General features: G+C 41.8%; 6 protein-coding genes across 7 annotated transcripts; 3 read left to right on the plus strand and 3 right to left on the minus strand.

Moving 5' to 3' along the window:
• Positions 1 to 338: 338 nt before the first annotated feature.
• Positions 339 to 2,838, minus strand: LOC110186508 (sphingomyelin phosphodiesterase). Its single transcript, XM_020955703.2, has 4 exons — positions 1,800 to 2,838; positions 1,011 to 1,731; positions 635 to 784; positions 339 to 572 (listed from the first exon to the last, which is right to left on the minus strand). Exons 1-4 carry the CDS (start codon positions 2,822 to 2,824, stop codon positions 435 to 437), a joined length of 2,034 nt encoding a protein of 677 aa, XP_020811362.2. The 5' UTR covers positions 2,825 to 2,838; the 3' UTR covers positions 339 to 434.
• An 860-nt stretch (positions 2,839 to 3,698) lies between these two features.
• On the plus strand, positions 3,699 to 6,311 carry LOC110186421 (RING finger protein 37). The gene is made up of 2 exons (XM_020955601.2): positions 3,699 to 4,854; positions 4,907 to 6,311. The coding sequence occupies exons 1-2, from the start codon at positions 4,132 to 4,134 to the stop codon at positions 5,687 to 5,689; spliced, it is 1,506 nt and encodes a 501-aa protein (XP_020811260.1). The 5' UTR covers positions 3,699 to 4,131; the 3' UTR covers positions 5,690 to 6,311.
• On the minus strand, positions 6,312 to 8,364 carry LOC110186391 (uncharacterized). Of its 2 annotated transcripts, XM_020955552.2 has the most exons (3): positions 7,755 to 8,364; positions 7,596 to 7,698; positions 6,312 to 7,211 (listed from the first exon to the last, which is right to left on the minus strand). In XM_020955552.2, the coding sequence occupies exon 3, from the start codon at positions 7,185 to 7,187 to the stop codon at positions 6,525 to 6,527; it is 663 nt and encodes a 220-aa protein (XP_020811211.2). In that variant the 5' UTR covers positions 7,188 to 7,211; positions 7,596 to 7,698; positions 7,755 to 8,364; the 3' UTR covers positions 6,312 to 6,524. The 2 variants fall into 2 exon arrangements, with proteins under 2 accessions (XP_020811211.2, XP_020811212.2); XM_020955553.2 differs by lacking the exon at positions 7,755 to 8,364 and having other exon boundaries at positions 7,297 to 7,657.
• On the plus strand, positions 7,612 to 8,466 carry LOC110186392 (uncharacterized). The gene has a single exon (XM_020955554.2). It carries the CDS (start codon positions 7,756 to 7,758, stop codon positions 8,377 to 8,379), a length of 624 nt encoding a protein of 207 aa, XP_020811213.2. The 5' UTR covers positions 7,612 to 7,755; the 3' UTR covers positions 8,380 to 8,466.
• mRpS18C (mitochondrial ribosomal protein S18C) lies at positions 8,402 to 9,035 on the minus strand. Its single transcript, XM_020955555.2, has 2 exons — positions 8,903 to 9,035; positions 8,402 to 8,846 (listed from the first exon to the last, which is right to left on the minus strand). Exons 1-2 carry the CDS (start codon positions 8,934 to 8,936, stop codon positions 8,467 to 8,469), a joined length of 414 nt encoding a protein of 137 aa, XP_020811214.2. The 5' UTR covers positions 8,937 to 9,035; the 3' UTR covers positions 8,402 to 8,466.
• On the plus strand, positions 8,979 to 9,723 carry LOC110186394 (uncharacterized). The gene is made up of 2 exons (XM_020955556.2): positions 8,979 to 9,259; positions 9,314 to 9,723. Exons 1-2 carry the CDS (start codon positions 9,134 to 9,136, stop codon positions 9,545 to 9,547), a joined length of 360 nt encoding a protein of 119 aa, XP_020811215.2. The 5' UTR covers positions 8,979 to 9,133; the 3' UTR covers positions 9,548 to 9,723.
• Positions 9,724 to 17,833: the final 8,110 nt, after the last annotated feature.

The following is a 17,833-nucleotide window of genomic DNA, read 5'->3' on the forward strand; positions in this document are numbered from 1 at the left end:
AGGTATTTAATAAATCTAAAGCCAGCATTATTCTTACTGATGATAAAAAAAAGTCAATAGTTATTCAATGAGTCACCATATACTTCACAATTCTATGAAATTAAAAAAAACATATAAACTATTTTTTGCACGTGCTTTCTTCAATCGATACCTTAAACTTCATCATGATCATCATTATAGCCATTGCCATGGCCATAAACTATAGCTTGCTTTTATGGCCAGCACCAACCAATTGGCTAATTTGCGCTAATCGACATTAGCCGATAATACAATCACATGGAACACAAAGTCTATATATCACGAGATAGCACCCCAAAAATAATATACACAAGATTAACTTCGATAGGGATAAGCACATACTTCTATTAGCCACTTGAGAGTGGCTACCTTCTCGGAATGGAATCCATTCCCATTATATAACTTAGGGAGTACAATTAGTAGCTAAGACGAATGGCCAGGACCAAGGCCAGCAGGGAGCTGATGCTGAGCAGGCTCAGGGTGGCAGATCCTCCATCATCGTTATCATCATCGCCACCATCTGGGGGATCTGTGGTGGGATCTTCGTTATCAAGCTGGAAAATCGTTTGAAGTATTAATTTGTGATTTTTTGGGAGGATATCTTATGGTAACTTACAGCATGGAACAGCTTCTCACGAAGCTCCTCGCAGCGTCCACGCTGGTTGTTGATAGTGACAGCAGCCCGGCAAAGAGATCCTGCCAAGCAGTTGCGATCGCATCCTCCATTAATTTGAGGATCGGCAGAGGTCACACGGAAGCGCCAGTACTGTTGGAAAAATAAGAGTATTTAAATTGGTATTTCTTCTTATTTTACCTAAGTATTTTTAGCAACTAATATTTCTATATCAAGTGGTCAATACTAAAGATTTATACTTATTATTTTCTGATTAAATAGTTTGAAATTAAAAGGAGCAAGCAAAACATTAAAAATATGGACGGGTTTCGGACTAGGATTCTTTTAAATAAATTCCTAAATATATCTTTCAACTTACCTTCCTCATCAAAGTGGGATTCTCGGCCAACTGATCCAACAGCTTGTCAATGCCAGCAGGACTCGTATCCTCGGTAAACTCCTTGATGAACTCATACTCAAGGAACCACTCTGGCTGCTCATCCGGCTTCTCATTAGCCGCAGTCAGATTGAATATCCATGTCCAATGGTTGGTCACTTGGTAGGTAGTGGGATCAACAGCATACTGCCTGTAATCGGGGTTCTTGTTGGAGTAGGTAGTGACGGCACCACCATTCCAGGCCACAGCAGTGGCATGACCCTCCTCCTCCGAGTAGTAAACGAAGAGCTCGTCCTTGTGCGAATGACCGGTGAAGATGCCGCTGATGGTGCTGCTAAAGCGAGTGATGCAACGATTGAACTCGCGAGCCCACACGGACCAGCATGTTCCATCACCGGACGGGATGTGGGTCAGGATATGCACATACTCGCCGGCCTTCTCGGCGGCCAGGAGAGTGTCATGGAACCACTGCAGCTGTGGAATCTTGTCCGAGCCGCTGTTATAAAGCCAGAAGTTGTCCGTGTAGCAATCATTACTGTTCAGCGCAATGACACGGAAGCCCTTGCGTGGCGACACCGTATAGTAGCCACCCTTAAGGATCGTCTCCTTGGTCTCTGCCGGCAGCCACTTGGACCAATCGTTGTACAGATGCTCGTACAGCCACTTGGTGCTGATCTCATTGGGAACGCCCTCGGGACTGAAGCTGGAAGGCAAGAATGTAAGGATATTAAATTCCTTCGAAATGTCTAGAGCTCCTTCGATGACACTTACAGGTTCAGGGGATGGGGCTCATGGTTTCCAATGCAAGGATAGACAGGAACATCACCAAACGCCTCTTTGAGACGCTGGCTCACCTTGGTCAGCACACCGGTGTTCTTCTCCACGGATGTGGCCCACACCATGTGATCCACAATGTCTCCGGTCTGGTAGACAATGTCGCATTTCGTATTGATCAGCGCGCTTTCCAGAGCCGACTCGAAAGTGTGCCAAGGCAAATCGCAGTCCCGGTAATCACCCCAAGCGCCAGCCGCCTCGCTAGTCCCCTCGGCAGTGTCCTTATGCCGTTGGCAGCACATGGGCTCCGCACAGGAGGCAAGACTTCCCTTCTGGTACAAAGGATCATGATGGATATCGCTTAAGTGGCAGATTCGCAAATCGGATTCGCTGAAGCGAGGAGTGTCCGCCTTGGGACCGGTCAATGGCACGCCAGTGCTGTCAATGGACAAGGTCCAGTTGTAGTCGGGATTGGTTCCCGTGTTGCAGAAGTTGTACTCCATGAAGAGGGAGCAGAAGCTCTGGGAGTCGCTCTCCGAGTTACGCAGAATATACTCCACGGTGGGCGTGTTGAAATCTATCAAACCCTCGCAAACCTCCTCCGTCTGAAGGTTCATCCGGCGACAGAAATCCATGGCGAACTGCTTCATTAGCGCCGTGCTTCCGTCGCCATGCAGTTCCCCATCCTCTTCACGAATAGTCCGGATGAAGACCCGCATCACCGAGCGACAGGCTGTGCACACAAAGAAGCTATCCCTGGGCTCCAAATCAATCATGTTCTTGGTGAAGATATCCTTTTGGCTGTGCGACTTGGCCAACTGCTTGGTCAGCCTCTGGAACTCCGGCGTCTCCACTCCCGTCTTCAGGAAGGTCACATATTCGTTGGCCAGGCGTTCGGCTATGTCGTCCGAAATGGCGGAGAGCACATGATCATCCACCTCAAAGTCCACCGGCACTCCGGGCAGATTAACGGCCGAGGCGGTGGCCAGGACGACCGCTAACAGGAGCACGATTCCCTTCATGGTTTGCAGGGCAACTGGAGCTTATCCGCGCCAGGTGGAGCCCACTTATAGCCTAAGCTTATCTAGCCACCAGCTGGTCGAATCCATTGACAAGAGCAGTAAAACCCATTTAGCGAAAGATTAGCCTAATCTTGTGGATTGCAATTCGGGTGGAACTATTATTTTCGGCTCAAGAGGTGGCCATAATCTGCCTCCGGTGGGGTAGATTGCAGCGCTTGGAATAGTACATCGTAAAAGCCAAAAGTTTGGCGACTCAGCACTACTTGGCAAGCCTCTGGATCGAAATTCGTAAGGGTTCCAATAAAATTCTCGGTGATTTTTTGAGATTTATTTGCTCTCGGAACAAAAATCGGGGAAGGTCAAACATTTTAGAAATAAATAACCTTATCACAGCTTTATCATTATTCGCTAATTTAGGTATGCAAAGATTAAAGCACTTAACACACTTAATCTAAAATATAATACACCTCTTGAATAACTTTTATTGTTCTTTTGTTTTACCTTTTGTGGAACTCAGAGAGGCATTTTTGCAAGTATGCCGATTGATTTGTTCTTTATTGAAGTCGAAATAAAACAGATATTTGGTTAAAATTGTATGGTAATCTTTCAAGGCTTCTATTATAATATATAATTATTAATTTATTTTTTTTATTTATTTATTAATTTATTAATTTATTATAAGAATAAAGATTTATTTAAAGTTTTAAAATAATTCCTTATTTCTTACATATTTGAACGTTTGAATTTGAATTGGCGCTAATGTTGGCGTTCGATAACAGCATCGGTATCTCATCAGATCTGGCAACGCTATTTCAGTCACATTCTAACAATTGCTTTTGTTGTTCTTGCCACCTTTAGTGTGACCATTTATAGTACAGGAAAAAAATCCTTCCGCTTTATGAAGAACGTTTACACCAAATTTGAAATTTGGCGGCGGGCACACTACCGTCTATTTGCATTTATTATTAAAAAAAAATAAGAATCAGCAGTACCGAGTGTTAAGTGCCAGCCGAAGTCCAGGACAGCAGGACCCGGATTGAGGCAGATTAGGTAGCAGCGGCGGCAGAGCACATCAAGGGTACTGGTACGGCGTCAGGATAATCCCCGTTGAGCCTACGGCAGCAGCAGCAGCAGCTGAAACGCAACAACAAAAGACTCACTCGCCAGTGACGCCATTTTCTGTGCGAATAAAGAGCAGGTGGGGCAACGGCATAAAACAGATACGAGAAACAGGAAGAGGAGGCGGAGACAATAGAGACACAGCGAGAGAACACGGAAGCGAGTGTGGAGCGAGTTAGACCGCGAGGATGAGCAGCCTGATCAACTTCCTGAACCCCAAACTTAAGCCCTCCGTGGAGAGTGACGCCATTTGCGAGGATGGCTTCACCGCGGCCAATCTCATTGCCGACGATGCCGAGCAGCTGGAGCGGGGCTTCATGTGCTTCACCGTCTGCAAGCCGCCCGTTGAGATCGTTTTCGACTTCCCCAAGGCCGTCGACATGAAGGTCATCAAGCTCTGGCCCTCCAGCGGTGCCCTACGCTCCACGGCCTTCGAGCTGCACGGTCGGCATGATGGCATCTGGGAGCGCGTGGCTTTCGTGCGGGACCTGGGACGTGGCGTTGACTCGGTGACCTTCTGCTACCAGAGCGACTACAATTCGCGAAGCAGCTCCAATGCCGCCGCTGCCTCGGGGCAACCGCAGAGCGAAAAGGTGTTCTTCTTTAAATCTGCTCACAAGATCCTAGCCAGCACCAACAGTGTCAAGGTGGTCATTCGGGCCACCGAACGCTGTCCTCCGATTCTGCGCAAGGTACAAATGTGGGGCCTGCCTGCCCGCTCGTTGGACAAGGCGGACAGGGAACTGGTGAAGAGCATCTGGAGCGAGATTAGTGATCCCTACGGCCAACGTGATGCCTCACAGGGAAATACTGGACAGCGTTCGCCCCCCCGACACGTCCCCGAGCTGAGGGAGCAGTCTTCGTTATCCATACCGGAGGAATTCCTAGACTCCATTACCTGGGAGCTAATGGTAAAGAGGAACAGAGGAATATTTCTCCAATGATTAACGACCTTCCTTTTAGATATTCCCCACCGTATTGCCCTCCGGCAAGGTGGTGGACCAGTCCACCATCGACAAGCACGCCGAGGAGGAGGCCAAGTGGGGCCGCCAGCCATCGGATCCTTTTACTGGCCTCGAGTACAATGCCCAGCGCAAGGCTATTCTTAACTTGGCGCTGAAGGCACGCATCGAAAAGTTCCTCATGGAGCACTCTGAGCACTTTAAGGCGGTGCCGCGTTCCCTGGGTTCTTCCCGTCTGCGTCGCCGCCATGCCTCGCAGTTCGCCAGCAGCATGTGTCAGCCAGGCCAGATTAGTCCGGCAGCTGGCACATACTCGGCACTGAGCAGTGCCTACAAGCAGCAGCAGCGTAAGAGCCGGGCCACTGCCACAGCCACTTCCTCATCGGCTGCTCTCAGTGGATCACCGCATTCGCCGCCGGCGGCCAAAAGGGCAAGGCACAGCAACAATGGCACTACGGCCTGTGCCACAGTGACGGCCAGCAGCGCATCTACCTCGACCTCAACATCATCATCCTCCATAGACCAGGCTATCCAGCAGGCCCTGCAGAAGGTTACGCGCTTTAGCCAGGTGGCAGTGGCCACCTCTAGCTCCAGTTTGGCTTCCTCAGCAGCACCGGCCAACTGCATCAACTGTCGTAGCGCCCAGTTTGGCTACGAGATCCGCACCTGCCGTCATTTGGTCTGTCGGGAGTGTCTGGTCCTGCTATCGCGCGATCAAGTGTGCGTCTGCAAGGTCTCCTTCCGTGGCGCCGATGTGGAGCGGTACCATAAGCTGGATCCTTAAGGCATTGCCGGCCGCCCTTTTCATGATCGGCCCGCCCGATCGTTGCAATAAGCTCGGTTCGCTCCTTTTTTTCAGTTTGTAAGCCAGTCAATCGCTTTAGCCCCTAGGCCTCGTCTACATCTACTTTAGCTTATAGTCATATCAGGAGTCGGTCTGAGTCTGGAGTCGTCGCTGAAGAAGAAGCCAAATGTGTACACGCGAGTCGTTCCCGATGATTCGGAAGTATGTATCAGTATCAGGTCACGTTTAGTCATAGAGAACAGATTACGATTAGCATATAGAGATGAGTCCGCGCGCATAGTTTTTGTAGACACTTTATATACACATAAGTTCCCGAGAGATGGGATCGTACAGCGCGAGTTTATATATATATTCATACCAATTATGCATAGAATAAAGAACAACTACAAATATAAGTCCCTATTTCTTCATTATATATGCAGTTTAAGTTTTCCTTACTCTGATTCCAAATTATATATTCGTTATATGCTTAATTTTGAAGCTATATTGTCTTTAAAAATTGTTACTTTAAGTTTGGATATTTTCTTTTTCGTCCATTTAACTAATGTACGATTTATTTCATTAGCTATAAATAAAAACTAAACAAAATTTACAACAAAAATCCAGGAAAATATGTTATTTATTTTTCTTAAGGGAGATCTTGAAATTAATACAAAAACTATGTATATATTTTATGATGTCTCCATTTATTGTTATTTACTCCTGGATAAATCCAGATGAAGTCCCTCTTTAGGTGGTTTTAGGGAGAATCATATTTCCTGGCTATAAGCTGTTTATTTTAGGACGTTTCCTTTTCTTGTGCTCCTGCTGGAAATTACCACACGGCATCTCCTTCAGCTCGCTTGAACACAAACTCCTTGCCGTGAATCTTCATCATGCCATCGCGAAAAATGAACTTCCACTTGTTGCGAGAGCGGCTGACCACATCGTACTGACAAGCCACCAAGTTCTCAGTCTCGAACTTCTCGTCGATTTCTTCATCATCGGTTAGATCATCGCCGCTATTGAGTGGTTCCTCCTTGACGTCTACTAACTCTTCCTCCGAGTTCTCTACCTCCTCCACAGGCTCGTCCTCATCATCATCACCACCACCATTATTATAATCAATATCGTTGCCATCAGTTTCTTCATCGGAGTCGTCGAGTGTCCCGTCCAATTGATTGGCCGTGCCTAGGGTATCATAAAACTCCTGTTTGACGGTAACGTAAGACACACTGCTGGACGTGCAGGGCTCTTGGCCTGAGTCCTTTTCAGTATCCTGGGATGGCGGATTTGCCGGTGACAAGTCGATGGTCTTGCTGCTCATCATCTTGGAGCGCCACATGTGCAACATGCGCTGCAGTGCCTGCTCACCGACGCCATCATCCAGAAAGGCTTGACGCATATTGTTGACTACGTCCTCGATTACGCGTTGGCAAAATCTGGGAACTACAGCCTGGGCCTTGGGGACTTTGATCTTTTTTTTCTTCATAGACATCTTGGTTCTTGGGAGTTTCGGTTTCTTGAATTTGAATGAGAAAATAAAATTATTTTAAGGTTTTTTTTTTTAGTTTAAAAGAAAAAGAATGATTTTTTTACGAAAGTACCTGATTTTTTACCAGTTTCCTAGTCTGATGTTTTCAGGTCGAGCAATCAACGATGAATAAAATTTTTATGAACTTTCCTGTCATAGGTACTATAAATAAAAGCAAGGATTACTAGATTTTGTCATTAAAATAAGTAATTTTTACTTGCCTAACTCTATTTAAATTTTTGGCTATAAAAGCTCTTCGAATTTTTACGAAGTTATAAAATGCTATATATTTGTTATTGCAATGTCCTATTTATTTGCTACTTGCTAATTTTTACTACGTAAAGCATTTGTTAAAAATAAAATATTTTATACCTATTAATTCAAATATCGTGGCGCCCTCTGCCGACTTGAAGTGGCACAGTACAAAGTGGCAGCCTTGTTCTTCGCCCAGTCTGGTAACACTTCTGCACTTTTCCTGAAATGTAAACATTTCAAAATTCTCCACAATATTTTGACTTTTTTCGGACTTACCATGTCTGGAGATATGCATGCGACTCCCCAATCTGGCCGCAGACCCCGTCTGGGACTGGGAAGACGAAACTGTCATTCAACTCCTCTCACGCGGCTCCAGGGAGAGGAATCATCAGTAAAGACACCCAAAGGTGAAGGCCTGGATACCCCGCGAACATTTCCGCTGTCCTTGAGCGCCCGCAGGATAGGTTTGTCCAAAAACAGAACGGAATTAACCAAGAAGAAGTTGCAGTTTGCTGTCGCACAAGAAATCAAGGAGAATGAGCCTTCGAGTAGTCAAGAAAAGGCGAAGAAAGCGAAGGAGCCCAAGAAAAGGCAGCGCAGCGAAGAATGCAATAAGCCAGAGGACGAAAAAGGCAAGCAAGAACGGGCGCCGTCCAAGAATCTGGACCAGGAACTGCCCTGCAAGCCACAGGAACAGGACTCTTCAAAGAACAGGGACCCGACTCCGTCGAAGAGCAGCAAAATACTGGAACTACAGGGCGACATTGAAATCTGGCGCAAGGGATTCATCGCATCCATGGACGATTTACAAGCCATGGCAGAGCCTGGTCTAACGAAAAGGGAACTCCTCACCCAACTGGGCATTCCCCTCGAGATGCTGCGCTACCTGGAGGAGGATTAAAATAAGCATAGACTATTAAATGTAAAATTAAGAAACTGTATTCACTTCATACCGAGGCGGAAAATAGAAAACAAACTTAAACACAAACTAGTACTTGTGCGGCCGCACAGGTCGCTCCGGGTCGAAAAGCTTGGGGTCCGCCAGGAAGTCAAGGTCCTTGTGATAGCCCGGCATCAGCAAGCACTGCTGGGCGCGCAGTATGGCCTGCTCCACCTGCTCCTGGCGGCGCTTGCATAATCCGGTAATGTGCCGGCCATAAATGCGACCAGTATACGGCGACTGGAACTGCGACAGCAACTTTACGTTCTTATAATAAGGCTCAATGTCATGCTTGCACAGGATGCACTGCTGCGGGTCCTTTTCATAAGGATTCGTTATGTCAATGGGCAGGTCGGAGCTGTCGGCATTCTGCGGCGGCTGAGAGTAAAAGCGAGTGCTGGCTGCCAGCTGTTGCCTGGCCACTGCCACTGAAAGAATGTACTCTTAGCCAACTGATATTTGTTGAATAAATTATTAAACTTACCATTTTGTGTTATAAATTTACCAATTTTAAGCATTTTTTTTTTATGAAATTTCACACAGAAAAAGAATAACAGACTGTCAGTGTTGGTAAATGCGATACGGAAACATGTGTTGGCCTATCAATATACATCGATAACGGAGATTCAACCATCTGGCACCAGTGTTATATCGATAGCTCGGTTCCATAAACACATTAATTTGTTAAAATTTGTATTTACATTTATTTGCAAGCATGGCGCCTGTTCGTGGCTCACAATCAAAAGGAAAACCTGGAGGGAAACCAGCTAAAGGTCCTGGCAAGGTTACACACAAACAGAAACCCGGTTTCAAAAGCAAAAACCAGACAAAACCCAAGGCAGTAAGTAGAAGAGCCTCCAAGAGATCACTTTATAAAAATTCCCCAATATTTTAGAATAAACCCAACAAACCCGAGATCAGGAGAAATAAGCGAAATGAAAAGATTGCCCAGGAGAAAGCGGAGCAGGAGAAGGTGCGGGCGGAACGCGATGCCCGTATAAAGGCCTACAAAAAGCAACGTTTGGAGAAGACCAAGGCCATTAGTAAGAAAACTCAGCGTGGACAACCGCTGATGAAGGATCGAATGCAGCTCCTACTAAAGCAGATCGAGGAGATGAAACGTCGCTAAATGAGTTGCATTGAGGTATTTCTCGATCTTAAAATTTGTACCTCCAGAGGCTGCGTCTGCAGTGCCTCTTATATGTTTGAAGTGTCCCATAATTCTTTGTTTCAAATCAATCTATTATAATGGATTATACCTTGCATCAAGGTTACCTAAATATATGAAGAATTAAGAACACAAAAGCACTTTCTTTTATCTCTGGAAGGGACAAGTTTTGAAACTATTGTACTATTACATTGAATATTAACTCGAATTATTTTTACTATCTCTGAAGGCACGTTGCTATTAAGAAAATGTTCCTTGCACGATATTATAATTACATTTTAATTAGAAGGTCATTTTCGACCCTATATATATATTTTCATATATTTGATCAGCATAGAAAAAATAATTACACATCGTTTCAAAATTTAAAAATCCTACCCTAAGTTAACTTCCTTTTTGTACCCTCGCAGGGTACTACAATTTTAAACAGAAGCTTGAAATGCATTGAAGGACTCATTTCCGACCCTATAAATTATATATATTCTTAATCAGCATAAAAAGCTGAGTCGATCTAACCATATCCGATCGAAAAATACATTTTCAAATTTTTTCACAATTTTATAAGCGGTTACATGGCTAAAATTTCCAACAAAAGATTTACAAAAATTTTAATATTTTTAAATTTTAAGTCGAGTATGCAGATTTGTTAATCTACTAAAAAAAACATAGGGACACTTTCCGAATTAAAATTAATGCTTTTTTGGCTAAGTTATGAGTTTTTAAAACTTCAATTTGTGGAAAAATTGTCATATCAAAATATCAATAAATATAAGTTCTATGAATGCGAATATTTTGAGTTCAGTTAAGCTCGATTTCCAAATTTGATCTAATAAATCTATAGCAAACTATATACAAAATTCGGTTTTCTGAAATTAGATTCCTTTCTTGTTTGTGTTATGTTAATCAAACTATATCTCCAGGACTAAATATATCTTTATTATATTTAAATCAAAAATAGAAAGCTAATTGCTATACCTTTGCAGTGAAAATAGATCATAACTAAGCCAAAAATTTATTAATTTTCATTCGGAAAACTTTCCTATGTTAGTTTTTATTAGATTAAGAAATCTGAATACTCAAATTAAAATTAAAAAAAAAACTGAAATTTTTGCAAATTTAGACAATTTGAGGGGTTATAAAATTTTTTGAAAAATTGTTAAAATTTTGTTTTCAGCCTGACTGGCTAGATCGATTCGGGAGTCAATTATGATCAGGAATATATATGATTTACAGGGTCGGAAATGACTCTTTCACTAAGTTGCATGCTTTTGACTGAAATAACACCCTGCAAGGACATAAAAATGAAAATGGAAACAAGTAAGGGTTCCTTTATCTATGAATGTGTGTTATTAGTACCCAGCTATAAATTGAATGGTTGTGATACTTCCCCTGGATTTCGCGAATATCCTGGGAGATTGGAAATATTTAGTTTTCCGCTCACGCTCCCCGCACGAAAATTAAATCTAATGCAACCTGTAATAAATTCGCTTGTCGCGAGCTTCCGGCCGTGCGAATCAACCCCTTTACTTTTTCCTTGCTATGCAAATTTACGCGGCAAATTTCCAGAGCGCCAGGCGGCATTCTTATCATCCTGCATCCTGCATCCTGCTAGCTGTACCTGCAGGAGTCACCCTCATAGATCCTCGGGATTCCCCTAGCGATTTAGCGCGAACAAAGCAATTTGCTTGGCAGACAGGCAGGCGCGCGATTCAATTTTCACCAAAATATTCGCAATAATAGTAAAGTTTTATGCTCATTCCGGTGGCACAACATCCGCTTCCGTATCCACACCACCAAGGATCTCCAACCCCTTTGGTTTTTTTTTTTTTTTTTTTTTTTTTGAGTGACAATCAGCATGCGGTCTCATATCCGCTGAGAATGTATCAAGGGGGAGAAAGGCAAACAAAACTTTCACTTGTGCGATATTGCGAAACTATTGGACCGCCCGCCTCCTCCCCGCTTAACCCGCTGCGCAACCCGTTGACACAAATCGCACTAAATCAAAAATTATACTTTACACAAATAAAACGAAGGAGCGAAGGACGATGCCGGGCAGGAAGTCGCTTGGCAATGCCGATGGCCCTGTGGCCATAAATCTCATCTAGTCAAATATTGAATTACGCCGGATGAAGGCCGGGAAAGGGTTCTCCTTCGATTCGCAGATCCAATTTAGTGGGTCAAAAAGGATGATGTCCTTCCACCCCTCCATAGTAGTAGTGTGTGACATCGCTTTGTTCTGTTTATTTAATAAAAAATTTGAAGTTATGAGTGCTCTCGAGGGTCGTTTATGTGTCGATAATGAATAGTTATGGCCGCCGCCGATGCCACTCCGAGGACTGTCATCCCATCCGATGCGATTGTTAATGCTTTGTTTGGGTCGCTTATAATGCAATTTATGCATGTTTATATATTCGAGTGGGGTGACAATGGGTTAAGGATGGCGCTTCAGCTGTTTTTCGCTCTTTTCACACATCATTTTCACTTTCATTGATGAAAACGAAATCTGAAAGCAGCTGCCAATTCGTTATTCTTATTTAAATTTGTATATATGGTTTCAGTTGTTTAAACAATATTTAAAAATTCAATTACTTTTGTTTTGTGAATATAAAATGAAACCCACAAAATTGGAGACTGAATTGTTCATAAATAAATATTTATTCAAGACCTATTGTGTAATATTTTATAATCTTTCAAAAGTCACTACAGAGAACTCTTATTAATACTTCATAATTTTGTATCAAATGTAAGCAATCGAATAGATTACTTCCTTTTAAAATTTGTATTTAAATCCTATGTTTTGTATACTCTTCTACGAATTTATTTTTAGATTAGCAAAAAAAAATATTAATAAATTCAGGGAGAGATTCACCATTTTTGGGGTTTTCCTGGGATTCACTGTGGGATTCACAAGCACGCCGGCGGTAAAACCAAGTTGATAACAGCTGCCAAGTGATTTCATTTAAATTCAGAGTCATCCCACTAAGATTAACAGTCGTCGTTCATCTCCAAGCTTAATAACAAGACTTTAATTCCTATTAATATGAAGTATTTTAAATTATGTTGGACCCTGGTCATTGTGCTCTTAATTTGCTCGGAAGATATCCTGGCGGCTCCCAAGCGAAAGTCGAAGCCAAAATTTGGAATAAAGCTGCCAAAAGTCAACATCAATATTCATCACAATAGTAAGTCTTCAACTTTTATTTTTTTTTATATAAACAAAGATTTATTTATTTGCCTTTTCTTTAGATATTCACATTGGATAATGTTAGATTCCATGGACATAATTAAAGTATATATTGTTAAATAAATTAAAGCCAGTTAAGTTCAAAATATGTAACTTCCGACGTGCATGTACAAAGACGTTCAATTATTATTTACTGTATAGTAAAAAGTATTCAAATTAGTTAATAAAATAGCCAAAAGTGCAAAACCAATACTTATTTAATACTTATTTTTTATGTTTTAATTTGTGATTCAGCTGAAATAATTTTATTTTCTATTATACTGCAAAGTGATTGTAAATTGTTGTTAAAATCAGTAAGGGAATGTTCAATTGTTTTTCACTGAATACAAGATTTGTTATTGTTAAAAAGTCTAAAATATGAATGATTCAAAAATCCCCGTATGATCAGAAGTCTAAGCAAACTGAATTAGTGCAAATTAAATAGATTGGTTCACATTTGTTTGTATTTTTTGTCATGGTGATAAGACTAATAAGAACATATTATTTTGTTTATATTGCCTGGCTTCTGGAACCATATACTTTTGTTTATATTTCTTGATTGGACAGCTATATAAATACATTTTAAATAATTGTGTAAGACTTAATTGATTACCTCCTCCTAAGACCTTTGCTTGCAATTCATATGTTAAAATTGAGATCTTTTCTCGAATCTGTTTAAATTCTTTTAGTACATTTCTTAATTCCGAAATTCAAAGATTTTGAATGCTAAAAAAAGGCAGCAATCAACCCTTCTTCTCACCCTGTAAAGGACATGCTAAACTTTTGCATAACTCACTGGCTTTCCAATCTTGTTAACGATTCGGCATGCTAATTAAATTCCTGCCAAAGCTGGCAAAGGAAAACAAATGGCAAAAAGGAAAGGCGGAATTTTCACTTTCTCCATCAGCTTGGAAATTAACACCCGACCCAATGGCTGAGAGAAAGCCAAAGAGTGAGTTGGAGAGATTCGCTTTCGCCGATCCGTAAAATGTTTTCCCCAACATTTTTGGGGGACTTGATCCTGGGAAGGACCAACTTTGGCCGTAAATTTATGGCCAGTGGTGGATCTGGAGGGGATGATGCAGTTGCTCTCTTATCTGCCTGAAATATTAACGGTTTAGGCTTAATTACAAATGGCGACGCTGCCAGGCTCCCAAAATTAACTGCGACTTTTCCAAGGGGTAATGGGAATGGGATTCTCGTGAAAATGAGGGCCCAGAGCGAGCACCATTAGGGTAATTATTTACAACAATTTCAAATTTTACACATGGACGGACCGAAGCACAATAAAATGGCGCCATAAAATGTTTTGCATGCATTTTCCATGTTCAGTTCGGTTCGGTTTTTGGGGGTTCTGTTCTGTTTTTCAAGTGCTGCGGCACATAAATTACAAAAGTGCGGGTTGTAAATCACGAGACTCCGCCTCAAACCAGACCTTGGATCACACCCCTTTCGTCCATGTAAATTTTCAAAATTTTCAACAATTTGCAACACTCTTTATTTGGTTTTTTTGGCGAACACGTGACCGAAATTGGTCGGGGGTAGTGTGAACACAGTAGCGAGAACCCTTTGAGGGCTGTGCATAAATTTCAATTAAAATTGAAAAGCCATGAAAAATAAAAATCGCCCCCCCCCCTGGAAAAGCAGAGCAGTGATGGTCATGGAAAGTTTTCACAAATGCAGCGGCCGGGGGGCGATTTTAATTGTGGACAGCCGACAGGAGCAGGTGCAGGCATGCATGAAAGTGGCTCAGAGCCACCAGTTTTTCAATTAAAGCTCGAAAATATTTCCAATAATAGCCGAATAAGTGAAACTTTGTCAAGGACCCCAACCCCAGGGGACCACCAAAAAAAAAAGGGTTAACATGCTTTCAAGGAATTCCACGATTTTGGAGAGAGAATTAACTGCCGATAGTGGAGACTGAAAATGGTTAAGAAACAATTGCCTTCTCATAATTAATGGTGTTCAGATACTTTTTAAATATTTAGTTCAGAATTCGAATGGGATTTAGGAATACTAATCAAAAGTTTATCACATAAATTAGGTATATTAAACAATTGCATAAAATATCTATATATTATATCAACTTTTTACCAAAAAATAACATGCTTTCAAGAAATGCCAGGATTTTAAAGAAAGAAACCACTGCCGATGGTGGAATGAAGATCAACCAATTATTTCCTCATAAATAAAGGTGTTTCAGATAATTTTTAAATATTTAGTTGAGGGTTGAAATGAGGTTTGGGATTACTAATAAAAAGTTTATCTAAGAAATTAGGGATATTATAAAATTGTATAATATATATCAATTGATACAGCTAATTCCAACAACTTCGTACATTGTTTATAAACTTTAAACACCAATCTAAACACACTTAAAATAGTAGAAAATCTCCCCCTGGTCAGTGGCATATTTCACACCTCATCAGATCCGCTGTAAATCCGTAGGACTTCCCATCTATCATCCTCTCCAGTCAGAACTCACTTCCGATACTCATCTGCAATCAGCTTTGGCTCCGGCGACGACAAATGTCAAAACTATAAGCTGACATTAAACCAAGGCGGCACTTCAGCAGCCAGCGATAAATGGCGAGGAGCAAACATCAAACACTAGACAAGGATAAAGACAAAGGGGGTTGCTTCTGGTCACCCCGGTCTATTGTCCTGGCCTCTGAAATTGCTCTTTAACTTGCAACAGCGAGTGGCTAACAAGCGACGCGTGCCGCTTCCTGTTTTCACACGCAACCAAAGTACAGTTGCCTCCACCGGCGAAAGCTCTCCTGACGGAGCTGTACATTTTGACAAGCATGAATGTTACACAACCTCAAAACGAGGCATGACATAATTCACTTCCTGCCGCATCATCATCGTCATCAGCATGGGAAGGACCGCCCCTAATTCAGTTTAAAGTCGCATAACTCTCAAATTAAAGTGACCATGCGACAATTTTCAATTTCCACATTGTCCATAAATCAAATTGCGTTTACGAAAAAAAGTTAGCCAAAGGGCATCAGCGAGAAAATCGGGGCGGCACTACAACACGCACATGGGGTGAGGGTTCAAACGCGTCAGCACTCGTACCTTTTGATGGGTTTATTGAAAAACTGTCCGGAATTTGTTGTCTACCCTGTCCGAGAGGGGATAATAGTTTTGGGATAAGGTTAGAAAGGTACAACTGAAAAGGTATTGTTTTTTAAAACAGGAAAATGTCCTAATTTATTGCTGTTTTGTCTTTAGTAAGAATTATTGCAATGGAAATATTATTACCTGAAAGGAACCATTACAAAAGTCAAACAGAATCAAGTAAAGATCTTAGCTCCCCGATTTTTAAGGGTATTAAAAGATATTCGCCCTCTCAAAAATGTTGCCACTCTCCCTTTTTATTTTCTTGTTTTCATGTTTTAGTTCCTTGTTTTTTGGGTGGTTTGGTGTTGACACAGCAAAGATAAGGGCAGAGTGAAGGTCTTGTGGTCCATGTGTTCCATGTGTGACAGTTATGAGCATCTGCGATCCAATTTAATCAGAACTTTTGGCAAATGTCCCCTGCCTTGGTCTGATTTTTTGGGGCAAAAAACATAGCAAATAATCGCATTAGGCCCTCTCAAGAGAAGCCCGGAGACAATGGGATGGTATTCTCCATGTGTCAAAATTTTCGCATCTATAAGATCTAAGGCCAACATGTGTCACCACTGTCAATGTGAAATGTGATTAGCCTGGTTTTCTGGTGGGAATGTTTTGAAATTCAATTTTTAAATTGGCCAAGCACTGGCGATGGGTCTAAAACTTCCCCTATACACTAAGCAAGGAACCACCCCGGATCGGCCAAGAAGGTCCATAAATTTGGGAAATGTCTTAACATGTCAGCGACACTTTTCTCCAACAAGGTCCAAACTTTATTCAAATCCAAGGAAGCAACAGGAAGAGCCCAGGAATGGGCTGCAACTCCAAGTTAGACTTTCTTAATGTCTACAAATTCCTGTCGGCAAATCCAATACAAAGCCCACTGACTTTGATTTATCACGGCGGGGCGTGGTATTTTTAATTTACAAGCCCCAAATGGGGCGGGAATTCCCCTTTCTGCCAGCCGTTAACCCTTTGAGACCGCCTGTCTGCATAATTATGTCCCTGCGAACCGCAAATTTATGGACCTGCCAACGTCTTACTCCTGAACTTTCGCTCCGTGAAATGTGCTTTCTTGTAATTGGCTTTCTCCCAAGTTTGGATGTGCCCATCTTGGCTCTTATGTGGTCAAGAGGCCAGTCTGGACCATGGCTGATTTATTTGTGTTGGGATTGTAGGACAAATTGCCAGCTGATGAGGTTTCTAAATAAATTAGGAAGAATCAAAGATTTTAAATTTTGTTTCAGTTAATTCGGGTTTTGTAACTATTTTCCTTTTTACGAAATTAATAATGAACTATCATATTACAAACACTGACTGCCAATTTCTGGAAGTTGTACGCTCCTTTATATAATAGCTTTCTAATGTGACCGTTGTAAATTAAAAAAAAAAAAGATCAACTGGATGCAATGTAAAATAAAGGTGACCATATACCAGAAGAACACTGCTAACGATAGGTATCTGTTAAAAAACAAGCTGTAATATAAATAAAACAATCAGAAAAACTATCAATCAGTCATGGATATAAATATATAAATAAATATATAATGACACGTTCTTAATTAACTTGTAGATCTGTAGAAATTTAGTTCCTAGCTCTAGTTTTAATAGTTTTCAACTTGCTTTTTGTCACAACTTGACTAAATTAATTGCCAGACTTTTAATATAAATTTACAATACCTTGTGAACATATTTTACAAGACTCTTGGGTGAAATTTATTGCTGGACTGAGAGCACCCACTCACTCCAGGGGAAAACCACAAATGATGACTGCATCAAGTGAGGGGGAAAACCCTGGGAAGGGGGATGACAAAAGCATGACAATGCTCAAGAGCAATGCCTGTAAAATTCTATGACTTCGTAACTAATTAGCGCAGTCCATAAAAACAATGAAGGCACCGCAG

This window comes from Drosophila serrata, unplaced genomic scaffold (genome assembly GCF_035046125.1).
Source record: "Drosophila serrata isolate PLE 108 unplaced genomic scaffold, ASM3504612v1 contig_382, whole genome shotgun sequence".
Lineage (NCBI taxonomy): Eukaryota > Metazoa > Arthropoda > Insecta > Diptera > Drosophilidae > Drosophila > Drosophila serrata.